The sequence below is a fragment of the Acanthopagrus latus genome, chromosome 12 (genome assembly GCF_904848185.1).
Source record: "Acanthopagrus latus isolate v.2019 chromosome 12, fAcaLat1.1, whole genome shotgun sequence".
NCBI classification, from domain to species: Eukaryota; Metazoa; Chordata; class Actinopteri; order Spariformes; family Sparidae; genus Acanthopagrus; species Acanthopagrus latus.
This window is the reverse complement of record NC_051050.1, coordinates 19,996,777-20,016,617: the sequence shown is the minus strand read 5'-3', so window position 1 is coordinate 20,016,617 and position 19,841 is coordinate 19,996,777. Positions and strand designations below refer to the sequence as shown.

At 37.8% G+C, this 19,841-nt stretch overlaps 1 protein-coding gene across 2 annotated transcripts in view; it reads right to left on the bottom strand.

Annotated features, from left to right (window-relative positions):
- Positions 1-18,129, bottom strand: part of ccbe1 (collagen and calcium binding EGF domains 1) — a 34,858-nt gene extending 16,729 nt beyond the window's left edge. For both annotated transcript variants that reach the window (XM_037117762.1, XM_037117763.1), the window contains exons 1-2: positions 17,636-18,129; positions 17,467-17,547 (exon numbers count right to left, since the gene is read on the bottom strand). In XM_037117762.1, the coding sequence (XP_036973657.1) occupies positions 17,467-17,547; positions 17,636-17,739 (185 nt within the window). In that variant the 5' untranslated portion in view covers positions 17,740-18,129. The remainder of the gene's footprint in view (positions 1-17,466; positions 17,548-17,635) is intronic.
- Positions 18,130-19,841: the final 1,712 nt, after the last annotated feature.

Below are 19,841 nucleotides of genomic sequence, written 5' to 3'. Positions count from 1 at the left end.
GGAATTCTATGGTGGTTTCTAGTCTTACTTAGCTGACTCTTGTGTAAAAGTTGCAACAAAGGCTTAACACAATCAGTATGTTTGCATATAACCATCTGTTTGTCAGACGCTTCCTCATCAACAATAACAGTGCCCAAATTCTTTTTCAATCTTCAGTCGTTTGTCTAATCTGCAGCACTTTCCTTTAGTCTCCAGTTCCTTCAGCTCATCCAGATGTACTCTCCAAACTGAATTATCCCTCTCTTTTTTAGCTGCTAATTTCAAATCCAAAACCCTGGCATTGGCTTTTCTAGACTACACAGTCGTCCCCACACGGCTGTTCATCTTTTCCTGTATTCTGCAGATATACTGCAGACTTCTGCACTCTCCTCTAGCAGGGTCAAGGCACCACTCACTGTTGCCTCTTCACAGCAGGATCACTCGTTATCCTCTGTTGTAGAGTCAAAGTCCAATTTTCAAGCACTGCCCCCATGCCACCGCACATGTATCACAACTCACTTTGCTGTCAAAAAAGCCTTTAAATAATAGCTCTGAAGCTACACTCAGTAGCTATTTTCCAGTGATCAGTCAGTTCTTGTTTAATCCTTATCTTGAAGACATCCAGAGCTGAGAGAATGACTGTCTGCTATGTCATAAATAGAACAACAAGTGAGTCAGAGGCAAGAAAACCACACAAGGGACAATGACTATGTATAATCACAGGTATTGTGGTCTTAAGCATGTGAGACATATTCATGTGGCTTGGTGTTTGGCGTTGGTTATAAGGAATTCTTCGTGTTTAGAAATGAGTGAGACTAAATGGCTAATGTTCTTTGCAGGAAAAAAACCCTGCTGTTCTTGTAGCTTTCTCTAAGCAGCTAACCAATATTTCCATTTGCAGTCATCAGTACACTCACACTCAAAAGAATGAGTCACTCAATTCTGAAAGGTTATTGGTTGCCCGTTAAATATGAATAAATGTTTTTTTAATTCAAGGAAGGTAAAAAAGGGGGGATTTACTAGACTCTGCCTGTGCTAAAATAAAAGAATGTCTTCCCTGCTCTGTAAGCCAGATATCAGTCAACACGCGCTCTGACGTTTGAAACTCATTTTCCATCTTTATGGCAATGCTAGAGTTTAGCAGCTGTTGATGCTGATGTGAGTGTATCTAAGGCCTGTAATGTGGAGAATGGCATTCCTCTGGTGTTGGGAATAGAGCTACAAATATTAACTGATTCATCGACTGACAGAGAAATGATCTGAAAAAGTTGAATCAATAATTTTCCTCTTGGCCCTCTTTTTTGTAGTGTTGTTCAGACAATACGAGACATTTGAAGATGTCATCATTGGCTCTTGGAACTTGAAGACAATTTTTTCTCATGAAATGAAAAAAGGGGAAAAAAAAGTTAAACAAACTGCAGAATAATCTATAATGATAATATACTTGGACCCAGGTTTTACAGGATATGTCTATGTTATGATATGGCTGCATGGCTGCTGGAGCTGATCGCAGCCATTCTAGACAATGCTCATGGGTCCACTTGGCTCACAAAAGGTGTTTTAGAAGCTGCCCAGAAGCGGCTCTGCTGTGAGGAGAAAACACGCAGAGTATATTTTTGACGGAATTCAAGTCATGCTGCGAAGAGCAAATTGAGCCAGGCAGGAAGACAGACACAAGAATGGCCAAGAGTAAGTTAATTTCAAAATAAAACACCCTGTGCAGACTTAAAATCGTCAGCACAACAAAGTCAGAGATAATAACAATAAGCACATTTAAAAAAAACAAAAAAGAAACCTTTCAACTCACTCATGCATGGTGGAAGCACAAAGCCATGAGGCCTGAAGCCGTGTAGAGGGCAGAACAAAACCATGCTGCACATGCAAGGTCAGATGTGTCAGCGGCACTTAGTGGTGCCTTCTAATGCGAACAGTCTTGTGGACCTTTTTTCAAAGGAATTATTGTGTTTCCAAAACACTGTGACTAAAACAGACGAGTTGAGCTCACTCCAATCAGGGAACAGGAAGTGATCTGTCTCCTTTTCAATGACTTGAATGTAAGTATTACCACCTATACACAATAAGTAAGAGTTTTACGGGATATTCAATATTGTGTGTTATTGATAACCATATATTAAAGGCAGTTTAAATGCTTTCACCATCATATAATCCCTCTCCCTTAGAAACACATGCACACACACACACACACACACACACACACAGATGTACACATGCACAGCTCTCAGGGTCAGCAAAGTATAATATAAACACATGAACAAAGGCTTGCTCTGCAGTTTGTAAGGCCTCCTGGTTTGGACGTTTGTCCTGAAAAATCACATTATGTCATTTACAAATAAAACTCCAGCATGTCAAAATGTGTCCTACTTCTTGTAAGTACACATTGGTTGTCATGACAAACAGGAGATAAAGTTAAGCAACACATTAGCCATTCCAGATCTAGACAAAACTGCAGTATATTATGACAGACAGTTTCTTCCGCCAGTGATGTGTCCCAAAAAACAACCCTAGAGGAGAATGAGTTTATAGGAACACATTAAAAAACAAGCACAGAGAGTCCGTCTTTAAAATGCCTGGATACCTTTGTGTTTTCTAAGCCTCCAGATGAAAAAAAAACTTTTGGAAAGGTCATTTATTCTTCTAAAAATACTACACACAGAAATGGAAGAACGCAGACATCAGACATTGTTACAGACCATAATGTTTCCTCTACACTGGTGGACTTTTAGACATGATTCTTAATACACTGACATTTCCCTTGCCAATGTGTTGCTGCTAACCTTAGCTATGCTAGATCATGTCCTATTATTGTGGATAATTAGAATGTAATTATAGACGATTGTTCAGAAATGCCATAAAAGGCAAATGATGTTGGAGAAATAGGTTTTTCCAACAGCAGGTATCCGTCTGTTGGAGGTATTACAGACAACAGCTGTAGCATTTTAACCCCAACGCACTTAGCAGTAACTCAGCCTGCTGACTAAAGGGACATTTCATGGAATAAGGGGGTCCAACAACAACTTAGCTGTTCAACAGCTTCATGCACATACTTTAATTTATAGGGAGAACATTGGAACGGGCCAGTTGTTATTGGCAAAAGACCTGTTCAGCACAAATGAAATGTGTTTAATATTTAACAGTATCTGGTGTTGAACTAAGAAAACATGAGAGATATTTCAGTACTTTAAGGACAGGATGAATGTGCATGTGATTTCTGCAGAGCATAATTTTTCTTACTTATACCCACATACTGTACCTAACAACACAGTTCACACACCTCTGAGTTTTTCCACCAGTTGCAATTTTAGGATTCAATTTGAAAACTGGACATTTGCAAGCTGTATTGCTACATTTCTGGCCAATATGGGGCAGACGAAATCCTGATGAACTTTCTCAGTCCAGGTGATGGTTATTCTAAGTGCTGTACTGTAGGCAGCTGGAGGTGTTTACGTTTCTTGAAGATGTTTCACCTCTAATCCAAGAGGCTTTTTAAGGTTTAACTAAGTGGAGGGGTGTTGCAGGTTTTTACACTCTGTGTTTTAAACTCCTAATCACAATATAACAGTGTTTTTACTATAACATCCAGCAGGCACATGGCAACATCATTTAACTGGAATGCATAAAACCAAAACTGTGAGCTTAATGAGGCTAAACAGAGGCTGCACACGTGGCAATTCTCTGTGGGTTCTTCACTAAAAACGACCCCTTTTCACATTACATAGAGTCATTTGATTTAATTCTAATATGCAAGACACTGAACTTCCACTGACCACACAATGACCCAGTCATGAATCCTGTACTCATTGGTTGACTTACTCTACTGAAGTCTCGAGCTGTATTAAAAACTTCATGCTGTTGATCAGGCAGAGAATTATAGGTATAGTTAAAGGTATCTAATTGTTAGGATTGCCTGGGGAAAGACATCCTAATGCACAAGACTATAGTGTGGTAAATGAAATGTAAGGAGGAAGCCACAAAGCAACAGAACAGAAGAGGAAATTAAATTATAGAGGTATGGTAATACAAGAAAAGAGAGTCAAATTGATAAAGGTCAAATTGGGACATCATATCTACTGCTAAAAAGCATGAGAAACACTTGAGTTGGCCTTTAAAATGACAAATATACGCTTGAATAAAATCCTCACTCCCTCACATAAAATCAGTTTCTCCCAGCAACACTGTTTCTATCGGCATCCAGGGTAAATGCTTAGATACAGTATGTCTGTCCAGAGAAATAATGGCAGCTCATTTGATCACTAACATGGTACATTAATTTAACCTATTGGTCAATGACTGTTTGAGTTCAGTGTTCATAGTCCGTGACAGTCACACTGTTTTAGTACACTGGTAAAGCCCCTCATTTTCAAAACAACATGCAGTCTGCTCAAATGCATCGCTCAGTTTAATATCAGTAATTCATTACGTAGCTTTTAATTCCTGCCCTTTTGTTTTCATTTCCTCTCTTGTGACACAATGGTGAAGAGAAGGCCTGGTAACCGTAAAAAAAAAAACTCTAGGAAAATATGCTGTCAGAGTGTGTAGCAACACAATACAGTCAAAGGTAAATGGAAATGTTGCTGCTGGTCACATGAAAGCCTGTGATCATGATCACTATCAAAGGAATCCTTAAACATGTTGAGAAATACACATGCAGAAAATGAGAAGATTGAGACCACTAATGTCTGTCCATAAAGACTGAAAACAATTTGTCCTTCTCAGTCCAAAGGCAACAAAATCAGTCCACTGCACCTCTAAGGCTTGCTAATAAACATAATATATCTCATTTATTTAATCTGGACAAAACAGTTCAAACAAGTTACACTTTGTTTTCTGGTTGCTGTTTTTTTCACCTCTGGAAGGAGCCAGGCAAGCTGTTTCTCCCACTTTCCATGTTTTATGCAAAGTCAAGCTAACCAACATAAGGGTACATCCATCCACGAGAGTTATCTGTACCTCCATCTTCTCATATAACTGTCTTCAATTAATCACTTAACTGAAGATAACTGATTAATAAGTTAATTAATAAGTGTATATCCCATAATAATGGACTATTCCTTAATAACTGTTTGCCTCTATATGACCATTACGCAGCCATACAGTGAATAAATGACTGTTATACAACATGGCTACTGAGCAAAGGCAACTTTCTGGCAGCTGGAAAGAGTCACTTGAAATACGGACCACTATCCTTATTAGATCTGCCGTTAGCAACTATACTGGCCATGTATAGTACCCCTGCTGTGCTTGCATCTGCAACATAATCCAACAGTCAGTTTTACAATGAGACACACTGCAGAAAAGCGATTCAGCTTTGCTCAGCTTTAGCAGACAGCTAGAGCTAAAGTACTACCAGACAGTAAACCCAAGCCTCTGCTTTTCTGTTTCTAACCTTAGTGGTGTACCAGGCTCAAGCAAATTGGATTTGACTCTGACTACTTTTTATAAAAAGTTAAGTAATCCATAATGAAATCTATCTGCTTTAATGTCACACTTTGAGTTGAGAAAGTCAAATTTTCATTCATATAAACTTTCACTTAGAAGGCTGTGGACAAGTGCAGAGGTGTGTGTGATGTCTCTCATACTGACACTTCAGGATATTACACAGAGCACTCCTGTCTGTGGACTGTTACAGTAAACCACCATCAGCCCTTCCATGTGGTTCTAACTCAAACCTTTCCATGTAACTGGACACAAGCCAGATATTACCAAACCCCTTTTCAAACACATAGGGGAGGTTACTGTTAAAGGGTGCAACTTCCACTTCAGGGAAATTTCATGAATCTTGAAGGGATCATTAGTAATTTAATTCCATTGTTATGATTCACAGGTTTAACAGCTTGTTTTGCTAACAGTGTGGAAAAATCTGCTACAAATGCTACAATGAGAGTACACTTATGATGCAAACGGTACCAAAGAGGAGGTGAATAACTGGCTGATTGAAAGCAGACCCAAAACCAACAGTAGTTTATATCTCTTAAGAAATATCTTTCATCCCAAAGTACACATTCAGGTTAAATCCAAAAGAAAGCTTTAGATGTAAAAAGCAAATGTTCTTAAGACCTGTCATTAGCTGGAGTTGGTCTACCGTGTCAATACCACCTCCCTATGCTTTAACCATAAAGATATATCAAGTACCATGAAAAGGTAATCTAAATTTTTAAAAAGAGCTCTCAATAAATCAATCTGCAATCAGTTCAAGCCACTTGACAATGGGGTTTCCCGCTGCCGTGCGAGAGAAATCAATACACTTAATTTACTGAGAAGGAAGGAAAGAAAGAAGACAAGAAAAAGCTTAACAGCAATCCCACTTAGGAGCATTAAACTGAGTGTTAAAAAGCTATGAGGAGTATTGGGCATTGTGGTATTCTGAATACTGGATGCACAGAACTGTGTATGGTTTGAATGATCTGATGATGAGAGTTTGTACTGGATTCCCTCTATGCTATGATATTTACAATATAACACACAAATATCATACAAAATACATTCTTGGTCTTCAGAGGATGAAACCCTCTGATTTTAGTGATCTCATGATGGTTCTTTGAGTGCTACCAACAGGTCAAATGTTTCCCTTACACTATGAAGTCTCTCAACATCTTCTTGATGGATTGACAACTTTTCCTCTAGTGCCATCATGTGTTTGATATTTGTGATTTTAAGTGATTTTGAGTTGTCTATAGATTTGCTTGATGTGATCCACCATTTGTTACTTGTTCATTCTGCATATAGACTCTAAATTGTAAATAAAGAGACAAGATATGCATTATATATAAGATATGTAATGTAAGTAAGCCTTGTCCTGTAGTTGTGTCATGGCCAGAGATCATGTCAAGTAGTTACTGTATCATATTTCTCACTTTATCTGTTTCATATGTTCTCTGTAATGCAGTGTGTAAGGTAACTGTGTGGTATGTGTAATGTTAGCTCGCTTAAGGCTGTGAGGTTTTCATGGTATTTTAATTCTTGCAAGTAATGATATTTAATATTCTGTCAAGGGACTACACGTATATGAAACAGCAAGCACTGGCCAACTCAAAATATAACCTAAATCAATGCTTATCTATTTCACAGGTGGACAAACACACTGGTGGTGGGTGTTGTGATGATTTTCGTTAAACTGAATTACAAATGACACACAAACATTAAAATTCAGCAGCATACAAGCAAAATTCTCAATGAAAGGGACAACATCTGTGCTGCCAAAAACCACCAAACATGAAGCCCCTTTTCCAAACGGTGTTATTAACACTGAACGCTGCAGCTGTTTACAATTTAAAATGACTGGTATATGGTGGTGTGTTCACAGGAAAACATTCCCTTTGGCTAGCTGCTGTCCTTCAGGACTGATAAATTAGCAGCTTGTTCTTTTCACTAATGGGAGAATAAATTAAGGCTTCAAGTGGCTCAATGATGAATAACAATTAGCTGGGGAAAAAAATGCACACTGAATTGAAGAACACACCCAATTGCTTTCAATTAGCTGATTAACTTGTCAAGAAGTTCCTGCTTTACTGTAATGGAAGAATAAATACTTGTCCTTTGCTGCTTATATTTACATTAAGAGTGTAAAACCAAGTTGACTAAAACTACATCACTGCCTTATATATACAGCGCAGAGGCACAAAGGCAGAAAAAACAGAGCCCGTGGTTTACATATCACCACATCTCCTAACCATTGCAAAACCACTGCATGACCAAAGCGTGACAACACTACAGTGCTCCATCAAACAAACAGAGGGATGAATGAGCGTCAGCCAAAAGCAACAAGAGTGGAATTTTAAGGTGCCAAAGTATCAAAAAAAAAAAAAAAAAAAAATGTTGATACTTGGATTGAAGAAGGAAAAACGCCTTTTATCTAGAAATGTTAAGTTGAAAGTGAAGGACCACACAAGGTCTCAAAGTTCAACAGAAACTGAAAAACAAATCTTCAATTTAGGATCTAGCCAATAACAACCGGTGGTCAATCAATCAAAACACCATAAATCTCAGGCTTTTCTAGTTTCCATAATGAGGCAACTGTTACATCATCTTACATCAGCCAATTAACACTTTGTACATGCCATTAAAGATGGGGAAGATTTTAAAGAAAGTCCATCTTCATGTACAGTCCTCCACATACTGTTAAAAAACTACTGTGTAGTGCTTAAGTATGTGTGCACTGGGCGATAGGTCAAGATCATCCAAACAACAGTTGTCAAATTATTCTGATAGAAAACTCAAGAGTTTAGAAGACAACATGGAGCAGGAACTCAGAAAGTCATGCTCTTTCCGGTAAAGGCAACTTTTGTAAATGAAAACAGCTGGCAAAATGCATTTGCAAAGAACCAAATCCAAGTACACCCTGCCTAGTAATAGTGAAAATATTTAGACTTTAAGCCTGATTGGAATCTCTGAAATCAAATGTTTCTAATTATTTGAACAAGGTCAAATAAAAAAGAGAGAGAGAAAGAAAAAAGCTTATTTGTAGGCGAGAAATTGTGGGACCATATTTGTTGATTTAATGTCTTGGCGGGTTGACGATTTGGATAAAAAATTTAAAAAAAAACATGAATTCAATAGCAAAGTTATGAACTTCATCAACTATATCTATATTTTTGACATGCCACTTAAATTCATGAAGTGCAATGCACCACTGAAACACGAGAGAAGAGAGGGGGGATGTTTGCTGCTGCTTGTGCTCTACATCGGTCACTAAGGAATGCTCCTTAACACTAACATGTCCTCCCCAACTCTCATGATGATAACTTACACTCCACTGTATCTTCCTCAGCGCTTTAAGGGAACAAGATGGGGATTCATCCTTTACCTAATAGGACATTATCAACACTTCAGTTGATTTGTTGAAAAGACTAGGGCTAACGAGCTCTTCACATATCATCTCAAATAACATAATAAAGATGCCACTAAAATGTTTTGCAAAATATCACCCCCTGCGGGAGCAAAGATGAATGATGAAAGCCTCCAACTCCCACTCACAACACAGTTCAACTGTGAGTGAGAACTTCCAAAACAACACCAATGTAATTAATGACAGGACCTACAGAATTTATTCATGAGCAATTGGCTCGACTTCCATCACAATATTATTCAAAATGGGTTGCAGAGTACAACGAAATTAAAGTGACTCACAATAATGGCTGGCTTTAGGCTGTATGCACCATGAATTATTAGCACCAACAAGAATAATATTTCTGTTGGACAGGAGAAGAGACTAAAATGACCAATAATTGATGTATCTTAGCACAGGCATTTGAGACAAACAATAGATAATTGTGAATAAACACTATGTACAAATACAATCATCTTCTGATAAGCATGTCTGTTCTTGGTTTTTCACAGTATGTGACTGATATGACTGCGTTGTAAGGTTTTTTTGAGGTGCTCTGAAAAATAATTTACCCCAAAATCATAATTTACAATCTAGCCCTACAGCAAGTATTTTCCCTTCAACTAATGACAGACACAAAGCATAAACTAAACCAATTTGGATTCATACCTTCTTAATAATCATTTGGTTTAAATCTAATTACATTCAATTATGCTTGAAGCATCCTGTTGCTAACACTGAGACAAACATACAGGTTTGTCTCAGTTTAAAAAAGGAAAAAAGGTCTTTTTCCAATTAATTATGTTTTTCAACTGATGCCTATAGGCCCAGAACTGCACACGCAGGTGCAACTAATCCACCTGTGCAGGGGTATTTCCTGAAGTAGGACGTGCTCATGAGCACACAGGCAGATAATCAATCAAAAGCGTGAATGAGCAAAAATAACCAGACAATCAAGTAATGCACGCAACAGCTGTGCTGCCTGGTGTCATTCAAAACTTTAACAGTGGCTTTAAAGAAGACTTGCTTTACGGGAACATAAACTAAAAAAAAAACTGCGATTAATGATTGACCTAGCGGTGGTAAAGTACAAGTTATAGTGAATAAAGCGTATTTACTATTGTTTTGATATTGAGCTGTAAAAAGGAATAATCTATTTGCAGCAGAGGGTGAAAGCATCATGTTCTCTCCTTAAATCAAATGCATGGTTGGGAAGGGTACTGGTGCCAGTTGGAGAGGTTTGTTGGCAGAGAAGCAGATTACATGAAATGACACTCAATAAGCCTGTTCACTTACAAGTGGGGGTTACAGAAATTGGAAGTTGGTGTGTATATGGGGCCTTAGAGGCTCCAGTTACAGGACTTTTATTTGACCTCTAAATACAATGAATGGAATTCATAGGTCAACTCATCCATTCTTTTATGCTGTTGCCCGACAGACTGAGAAGTGATTATGCTGTAAACAGGACATTGTCCTCTTGAGCTGCAACTGACAATTATTTTCATCATCAATGAAAAGTTGTTACAAATTCAAATAGCTTATTTTGTCCAACTAACAGTCCAAAGACCCTTCATGTACTATCATAAATGTCATAGAAAATCAGCAAATCCTGACTTTCAAAAAGCTGGATGCAGCAAATATTTGTCATTTTTGCTAGAAAAAAGAATGAAATGATTTCTCGAGTATCAAAATAGTTGGCAACTAACTTTCTTTCTATTGAAAAACTGATTAATCAAATTGTCGCAGTTTTACTTTCCTGGGTCAACCAAACCTGAGACTTTGCCACAGGAGGCGGTTTCCAGTTTTCAGACAGTCAGTGGTTGGTCTCTTTAAACCACCAAACCATTCCTGGATTTTGAACAAGCAAGTATATTGTAACCATGATGACGAAGGTCCCCTAACCTTCATAAAATTGTACTTTTAACTCAAACCATGCTCTTCGACTTATCTCAAGCCAAGTTCAGGCCTAAACCGAACAAAAGAGTAACCATAGAAGAGTCAAATCTTTGAATGCATTTATTTCTCCAACAGGGATTTGTAAAAGTTTTTAAATCAGATTGAGTAAAATCATTAGCTTAACCTGACAGCTGACCCTCTCTCTGTGTCCTTTAGAGCCTCTAAATCTTTAACCATGTGGGAGCTGTCAATAAAGAGCAACACAAAATGTCAACTTGTTGACTCCACAGAACAGTCTCTGTAACAGAGCAGTCTACTTACGTTAACAGGCTACATGTCCTCTTTGTGAATACTGATAGAAAACAGATGTTCATGTCTTTTCTTTGACAGGACATTATGCATCATTTCAGGGATTTTGGTTTATGATGAATTATGGGAAATCAGATCACAGTCTTGAATCAGAAATTTAGCACATGTATCACCAAAGCAAGAGTTTATCACCTCTTGCTTGTGTAATGTAATGTTGTAAATTATAGTGGCAACTTTGTACTTTTTCTGCTATTACTCAGTACAGAGTATTCAAATACTCGGAAACAGTGCCAGGTATGGTAAATCATTTCAGGCATTTTTGATTGGCATGATTCTGAGGAGTGTTATCTGATTCTGCATCTACTGGGGTTCATTCCAGAAAACTCAGTCTGACTCTAGGGCCTGTTAAGAAACAGCTTGGACTTATTCCATGCTCCTTTGCCTGTCGACGTATTTACTTTATCATGACGCATTTTGTTTTTTAATTGCTAAACAGCAATAGCTTATAATGTCATCATTCATTTCTAAAATAATTTGAGGCTTAAAACATTTCTAAAAATGCTTTGTTAGTAATTCCAGATGTGGTTTCAGTCATTTAAAAATACGCCTGCTTTGGCACTTCGCCTCTGTGTTTTTGGAAACGTTTAAGGAGACCCACTAGAATCATGTTTACAGCAGAAAAACAACTACAAGAAGTTTATTATTGGTATGCCATTGTGGTTTAGTGCTTTCTTCCAAAAACTTTGACATGCAGTGTGCAGCTGCTTTTTTTTCTGTGCAAAGAAGAAGACAAGACTTGACAAGTATGCTTATAAACTCTACTAACTGGTTCTCTGACACATATCCAGTAGCTTACATGAGGGGGTTGATAATTGGGTTGTATGTAATAAAAAACACATCTATAGAGATGTCTGAGACATGAGGAATATTCATTTTAAATTGCCTTATATTTTCCAACTTCTCATGTGCAGTCATTCATTTTCCATCTAAGGATTTTCATGCTTTCATCCAGTAATCGCTGTGCATAATGATTGCTTATAATATATCAGTGTATGTGTATTTTTATCTAGGACCTCAGTATAAGCAGTATACACTCAAAAATGTTGAAAGAATTAAGTTTGACATCAATTTAAAGGATTCCAGCCTATTAAACTAATACTTTACAATAGTGGCTGTGTGCCAATGTGTGTGTTTACATTTGTAACATTATGACACGGGGGTTTTCCTGTGTTACATGTTTTTCCACTAGGAAATTCTCCTTGGATGCTACAGTGTTGTTCATAAATCAAGACTCATTTCACTTTTAAGTGCAGGACATTTGTATCAGAAATGTAATCACCCAAATGGACATCACATTACTAATTGGTGCCTGCTGAACTCCTCAAGCTGTGCCACAATATGTCGTTCATGATGCTAAGATCACTGGAGGTATGACAATATGGCAACAAAGAACTCCCAAGTGTATTTCTAGTGTTGAAAGCTATTTGAATTGGGAAATGGAACAGAAGTCCAACTGAGAGGATTATTCCAAAGTGCAGAACACATTCAAATTTGATGTGGAAACCAGATTTGAAAACTACGGAAACAGGAGAGACTTAAGAAATTGTAGCCAAACTGAATAATCAGACTGAAGCGGTCATTTCTCTGGAACTGAGCAGTGCCCCCACTGTGTGAATCTACATTCTGATACAAATCAGTCATTTTGAAGTCAGTGGAAAATCTATCCAATTCTTTTTGACAGATTTCTCAGCCACCTGATTCAATAGGATACAATGCATACAAGGTTTACATCAAAATGAGAAATATGAGATGGACCTCTAAAAAGGTTCCACTGCACTCAATTGGCAGGAATTGATGATGACATTTTCAGGACAATGCAAACAATGACAAACAAACGTTGCCTGGATCAGCCAATTGCATGAGAAGTAACGTGGCTATCATGTCTCACAGGGGGGGCTGAAGAAATGTTATCCTCAGTTTCCTTACTACGTAAACCAGAGTGAATTCCAGAGCAGAGGAGGAGGGAACAGAGAAGGGAGGGGGGATTGCAACAAAATGTTCAGTACCACCAGTATTATTTGGAAAAATAACAAAGCAACAATTACACATGCCACACATCAATTATGTGTAACTGTTGCAGCTGTAGAGAGACTGTGTTCTGCTTCTTTTCCAGAGAAGCATTTCCTTTACAGAGTAGGTAAGGCTGTAACTGTATACACAATAAATAAAGCCAAAGTAATCGCTGTTTCATGTACCCTCTCGTCACCTAAGACAAGTTATAAACAAAGATTATTAATGTGTCTCCATCCTTTGATGGTTAACAGATTGGATCTGGATGTCATCTTGAAAATTGAAATGAAAGAAGATACTTCATCTCAGCAGGTGACTAAAGGTGCTTTATTGAGTGGCATAAAAACAATAAAATAATATATCTTTAGAACATTACTCTACATTCTTTTCCTAAAAAAAATGTCTGTCACTCCCTATTGCCAACTGATAAAGTGAGGCAGCCAAAAGTAGTTTATGAAAACTTGAAATGCATGAAAGATTTGCTGCTTTTCTCCAGGGGGTTTGTCTCAAAAAGCAGGATTATGAAGTTAACTGGATAACTGCTGAGTAAAACCTGGAAGCCCCACAAATCTGCAACATAGGCCAAAGTAGAACCACTCCAGGGCTTTTCTATGCTCAATGCGATTGTCCATCTAAGTCAGTAATCGTGCTTTGTAACACAAGCCACAGAGTGAACCTTTCCTTAACACAGACACTGACGTCTTTTTGCTTTCAGTAGCGGCGACTGTGGTCAGGAAAACAATAGGAATGGCTTTTACGACCAATAATAACCACAATGGTGAAACTAACAAGGCAAAGAGAGCCACACACAACAACACAAACAAAAAACTTAATGATTAAGCTGTACAAAAGGCAGTACTGATTATAAAGTGATCACTGGGAGGTAGGCTGCCAAAATGCAACCGCAGTGCTAGATTTGCAGTGATGATGTTGCCAAGATAGAAAAAAACAGCCCATATCTTATCAGTTTAATCAAGCCCTCCTGTTTTTAGTAAAGAATTTATGGTGCAATCACAGGAATCCATAATTCAAGTGTAACTTCTGGAACAAAAACTTGAACAACTTTTCACATTACATTACCAGACAAGCAAATTTAACACCAAAGGCCGTTAAAACACAAATTTGAGTTTATAATTCAAAGCCTGAAAGTGCTGAATCCAGACACACAAATTCTTCAACGCAAAAAACTAAAACAAATGTGCCTCCACTGACAGTAAGACAGATAGGGTCAGAGTCAGCTGAGGCCCTGGTACTTCTCTTGTACTGTGACATATGCTCTCTGAGTCTTTGGCGTCTCCTCTTGTGCTGTTTCACAATATGATAAATTCATCGAGGATAAGTGTTAAACTGTGCACACCGTGGAATGCCATGGCTCAAGGGGGCCTGTTTCAAAATTCCTTTGTGTGGTCCTCTCCTCTCCTACTAGGCCTTCAAAAAACTAAAAAGGTTTCTGGTGAGAAAATGCACCATCTCTACTTGCTGTTGGTTGTTGTTTATCATTTCCAGTAGATGGAACATCTAGTACATTGGATGCTCACATTGGACACTCAAATGCAGTTAGGACAAGGTGTTATATTGGGGTATGGCTAAGACTTTTTCTTGGCAAAGAGACAAGATTTCCTAAACTCCCGGCTGGTTGTTGATCTTACCGTTCAAACTTGAGAGTGGTGTCGATCTTCTCATCTAACTTCTTGTGAAAACGCAGATGAACATATTTCCCAAAATGCAGATGCATTCAAAAAGCAAAACAACATATGTAAGCATGGCTTTACATTCATAACTGTAAAAATCTTGTAACTTTTGCTAGCTGCTAAAAACTGCATTATCAAATTCACCCAAATTAACAAACAGACAAAAGAAGAAAACCCAGGGTGATGATCCCATCAAGCCCACTTCATGAAGGAACTGTTCATGCCATGTGCATTGTAAGCTTCACTGGTTTGCAAGTTGATGCCCATCTAACACACAGTTCCACAGATGTTGTTGTCCAAAGCAAAAGTTGATGTTTAAAAAAAGCAAAACAAAACAAGAAACTTTTACATTAAAAGTTCTTATGATGTTCTTAAGTCTTTTAAAAAAAGATAATTACAGTGACGAACTGTTATGAGATGTAGAGATACGCTGCGCCTAACAAATGTCATAACCCTACATTTTCCTTTTCCATTTGAATGTTGCCAGCTTAAATCACTTAGTTCTCTTTGAACTACGTCTCAGTCATGCCAAGGCACAATTGCACTGGTCTATGACTGCATTTGAAGAAGAAAAAAACAAAAACACATTCACCTTATCAAATTCAGATCACTAATCTGAATATTTGGCACTACAATAAAACTTTTCTTGTACCCATTACAGGGCTGATAGGCAGTTGTCAGCTCACACCGTGCAGGTGAACTGAAATGCACCCAGGATACATTATCTTGGCTCTTAGCTGAGACAGTTTTTCTTCTTTAAATAAACATTGTGGGAAACAACTGTGGCCAGTAACCATAAACCAACATAATTATGTTAAGAATGTGTTTGAGATTTGAAGATCAAACAGGATGTCACTGTGTGCCTGAATCATAGCCAACAGTTTGTCAAGTGATGCAGGGATGAAACCTCACAAAGTCTACATTTGGAAGACTTCTCAGGCAATCTGGCATTGCTTTAGTTCTTGATACGCTTTCCCAGAAAAGGACATACAGAAATAGATTTGCTGTGAATCAAGATCATCATCACAGAAAATGTTTGAAATTAGTCCGCTGAATAATTTGTATGATTCTTGTTTCCAAAGCAACAGTTAACCCGTCTCATCAGCCTCAGTCACAATGAGCCAGAATAAAGAGCATCATATTCCTGAAAAGTGGTGTTTTAGTATTTAGCAGCTATCCATTGTACAATAAGTGCATCTTCGTGGTGCGCTGTAAGGAGTTAGAGGGGTGTTAGAGAGCAGCATGAATCTGCCACTTTTTTAGGGAAACGTTGCTGCTGTAAACTATATTCATGAATAAATTGGCCTTAAAGGAATAGCACCATAGATATTTAAATCGATTTTTGACTAAAATTCCTCCTTAAAGTCGGTAGTTTCAAGTTTTTTTTCATTATGCCTGTTAGGTGGCCCCTTGCAATGAAGACAGATTAGGCTCTAACAACTTAATCCGTGGCCTCTGACAGGAGTTTAACTGCGAGGCACCGCTGTGTCCACTGCGTCTGTGAACTGTCATAATTGAAGCCAGTGTCAGAGCATAACAACCCAATCTGGAGGCTTGTGGATATTTAGATTGCTATGATCCCTTAAATTCACAAAGGATGATTAAGAGGAAAATCCCAAAATGGCTCATTTCTTTCCAGAAATCCCATTATTTCAACATATTTCATACATTTGTATGTAATAGCTTGTGATGGTTTGTGATGTCTACAATAATCCAGCTGTGGCCTTGCTAGGAAGCAGGCATTTTACAACTCATGTAAATAGTGAACACTGATTGACAGTGGATTCATTGTAAACAATAATACAACCACATGTTTGGTATAAAGGAACACTGGAGAATGTTAAAACCCTATTCAATTTTGTGTTAAAGCTAATAGCAGCCTCAGGTAATGAGGTTTTGTGATTTTTACCTACGTTTATCTTTTACTGCTTGATAAGGCATAACTGTGCCCAGAGATGGATTGTACATTTACTTAAGTACTGTACATAAGTACAATTCTAGGTAAATGTTTTGCTAGTTTACATTTCCACTCCACTACATTTGAGAGAGATATGTTGTTATTTTTCACAGCACTACTTTTATAAGTTTACTTTAGTAACTAGATACTTTGCAGATTGCATGCTGCATCCAAGCTATCAGTAATTATAACTGAAAAAACACTGATTTCCGATAATCAGAGGGAGAAAAGGCTGAATATCGAATGTAAACAGTACAGTATAGTGTACTTTTGAAGCATTTATTGTCAGACAATTTCACTATTTTACATAAATTACTTAGAGACTCTTATTCACATACTATTCGTATTGGTGACTTTCACTTTTACATAAGTAATATTTTAGCACATTTAATAAGGTACTTTACTTAAGTAGGGGTTGAATTGAATTTTGTTAAAGTGATATTTTAACTCAACATCTTTCCTTTGGATACAACTCTGACGTGCCCACTTTCATACTAAATAAAATGATTTTCCACTTCACTGAAATTTCAGCCGAGCACCATGCCAACAACTTTATTCCTCTGAATAGTGAATGATTGGTCCTGTATCACATCATGGTGAAGCAAATTTTACAATCACTTTTATGTGCACATAACTAACCGGACTGCAGCATCATAACTTCACTCTATTATAAGGTTTTACAATCTGAACAGCATCCAGCCACATAAATCACTGCACTGTACCTGTAACAGGTCGTAACTTCCCCAGTCGACTTCACGCAGGGGTACTTAGTTGTAGAAATGTTATTTTCAGAGCACTCTCCGCTGTGAAAAGACAACATTTGGAAGCAAAGTGAGCATTTGTATCCACTCAACTCATTCATAGAGCAAGTTAACGTGTGTTTCAGTTTACCCGTCAGTAGCATCCTCTTCTTGGTAGGACCAAAGCAAACCTCCGGAGAAGCACAGGCAGGTGACGGTGAGCAGAAGAGGGCTGCTGTTGTGTTTGAGTATCATCTCATCGGTCCAGTCACCTGGGTGCTGACTGTAATCCACACTAATGATTACCTTCCTCGCTGCTACAACCTCAGAGGGTGAAGTGGCGTGGACGGACCCTCCCACTCACCCCAGGCATCAGAGAAGCTAACGTGAATGAACGGACGCTAGCTTAACTTTCCCTCCTCTCCTCTCCTCTCCTCTCCTCTTTTGACAGGTCACGTCAAGGAAAACTCCGAGTGAGCCGGAATATTTTTAACTTTTTCCATCTTTAAACATGTCTTTCTTTCGGTACTGACACATAAACACACCTTTCCGTGAAGGGTTTCTATCCGGTAAAAGTTTGACAACCGGTACAAACGGACCGTTGACGCTCGTCCCATCGTTCAACCGGCACACGCGCGCGGCCGCATGGGCACGCAAACACACACACAGAGCGTGCTCTGAGCGTCATGACGTACGCGTCTTTGCTGCCACCGCGCGGCTGATACTGAAACAGCAACCACACAATAATTCATTAATATTTAATTATTACATTAATGCTGCTTATGTTCAGTGTTTTAAAAAATACTGAAAGTCAGACTTGAGTCAAAATGTAAAAATATTAATTTAGTAAAATTCAAAGTCGACCATAAGTTATAAATAGTAGGTTACTGGTGTAAGATTACAGTATTGATGATAAATTAATTTGACATAACTGAATTTTGGGGACTTTTGCATACAAAATATTCAAGGCATCAATATCAAACATTTTTTATGTTATGTTTCAGCTTTAAAAATTGATTATCTTGGTACTGGTCTATTTCTTGATTTTAAAAAAAGCTCAAAGTGTTTAAACAGGCGTGTACCCCCCCCAAAAAATGTTGTCATACAAACAAAGAAATATCTAAATTGAAGTCAAAATCACAACATGTCCCCAAATGCCAACTGAATTTGAGGGATTTTTGCATTAAAACATGTAATGTTGTTGTGAAGATGACGGCCATCACTGATTTTACTCTATTCCTTACAACAACATCATATGACTTAAAAGACGTGTTTAACATGCATTTACTCAAAATATGTTGTCATTCAATGAAGAGAAATGTTTGGGATTTTTATTTTTTTACTTTAAAACTGCTTAGGGGGAAAGTTAAAGATACAGTCGGGTCACAAAAGGTTTCCGTATATCAAAGTTAAAATCAAAAGTGTACAATTTTTGCCTGAGTGGAATTTTAAAGTAACAGAAAATAAGCACTATTACTTCAAAACTGTACACAATACAGTACTTAAGTGAATGGACTTAATAACATTCCATCACTTCCTAACATCTTTATATCATCAATTAGAAGAAAGTGCGTTAATCTCAGTGTTTCATTTAATTTGATATGTACGTGGATGCTCATAACACCACCATGATATAATGTATTAACATATGAACACTAATCAATTTCATAGTGATTGTTCAGTGCAACTTGTGTAAGCATGCAATAATCAAAAACTGATTTGAGAAAGAGAGAGAGCATTATTAAAATATTAAAGGGGCACATGAACACATGAAGTACAGTTCACTCAATCAAGAGGAGGAGGCTGCTCAGCCTGTGAAAACAATAGCTGGATTTATTCAGTGTCTCTGAGGGGGAGCTGTCCACAGTTTATACAAATAACCCTGATTATGCCATCAGGGTTAATTATATGTTTAATAAGAGGCTGCCGAGTTGCTTTATGAGAAGAGAAGGATCGTGTACATGTTTCTGAAGCTTCATCCAGTTGAGGCATTAAAGGATTTCTTCAATTTATCAATTGCAAGTCTGTCGAAAACCCCATCAAGAAGCTTTATTCACTGAATCGAATCTGGTGAAAATGTGTTATCTAACGATCATTTTGAATATCTCTTAGACAATGAGGTTTCCAGCAAGGGCACACAGGTTTCATCTCAACTCAACAAGCAGCAGAAAGTGTTTACTCATAAGTCAAATAAAACAGTGTAGCATTCACTAATTCACTGATTCACTCATTTTCCTAACCCATACCACTGCCATCACGCCTCCTGAGGGCAGCTTTTCTGTAAAAGCAAAGCAGATTACTGTCTTTATGTACCGTGTCAAAACACTGGGGATTGTTTCGGTGCGGAATTTCGGCCG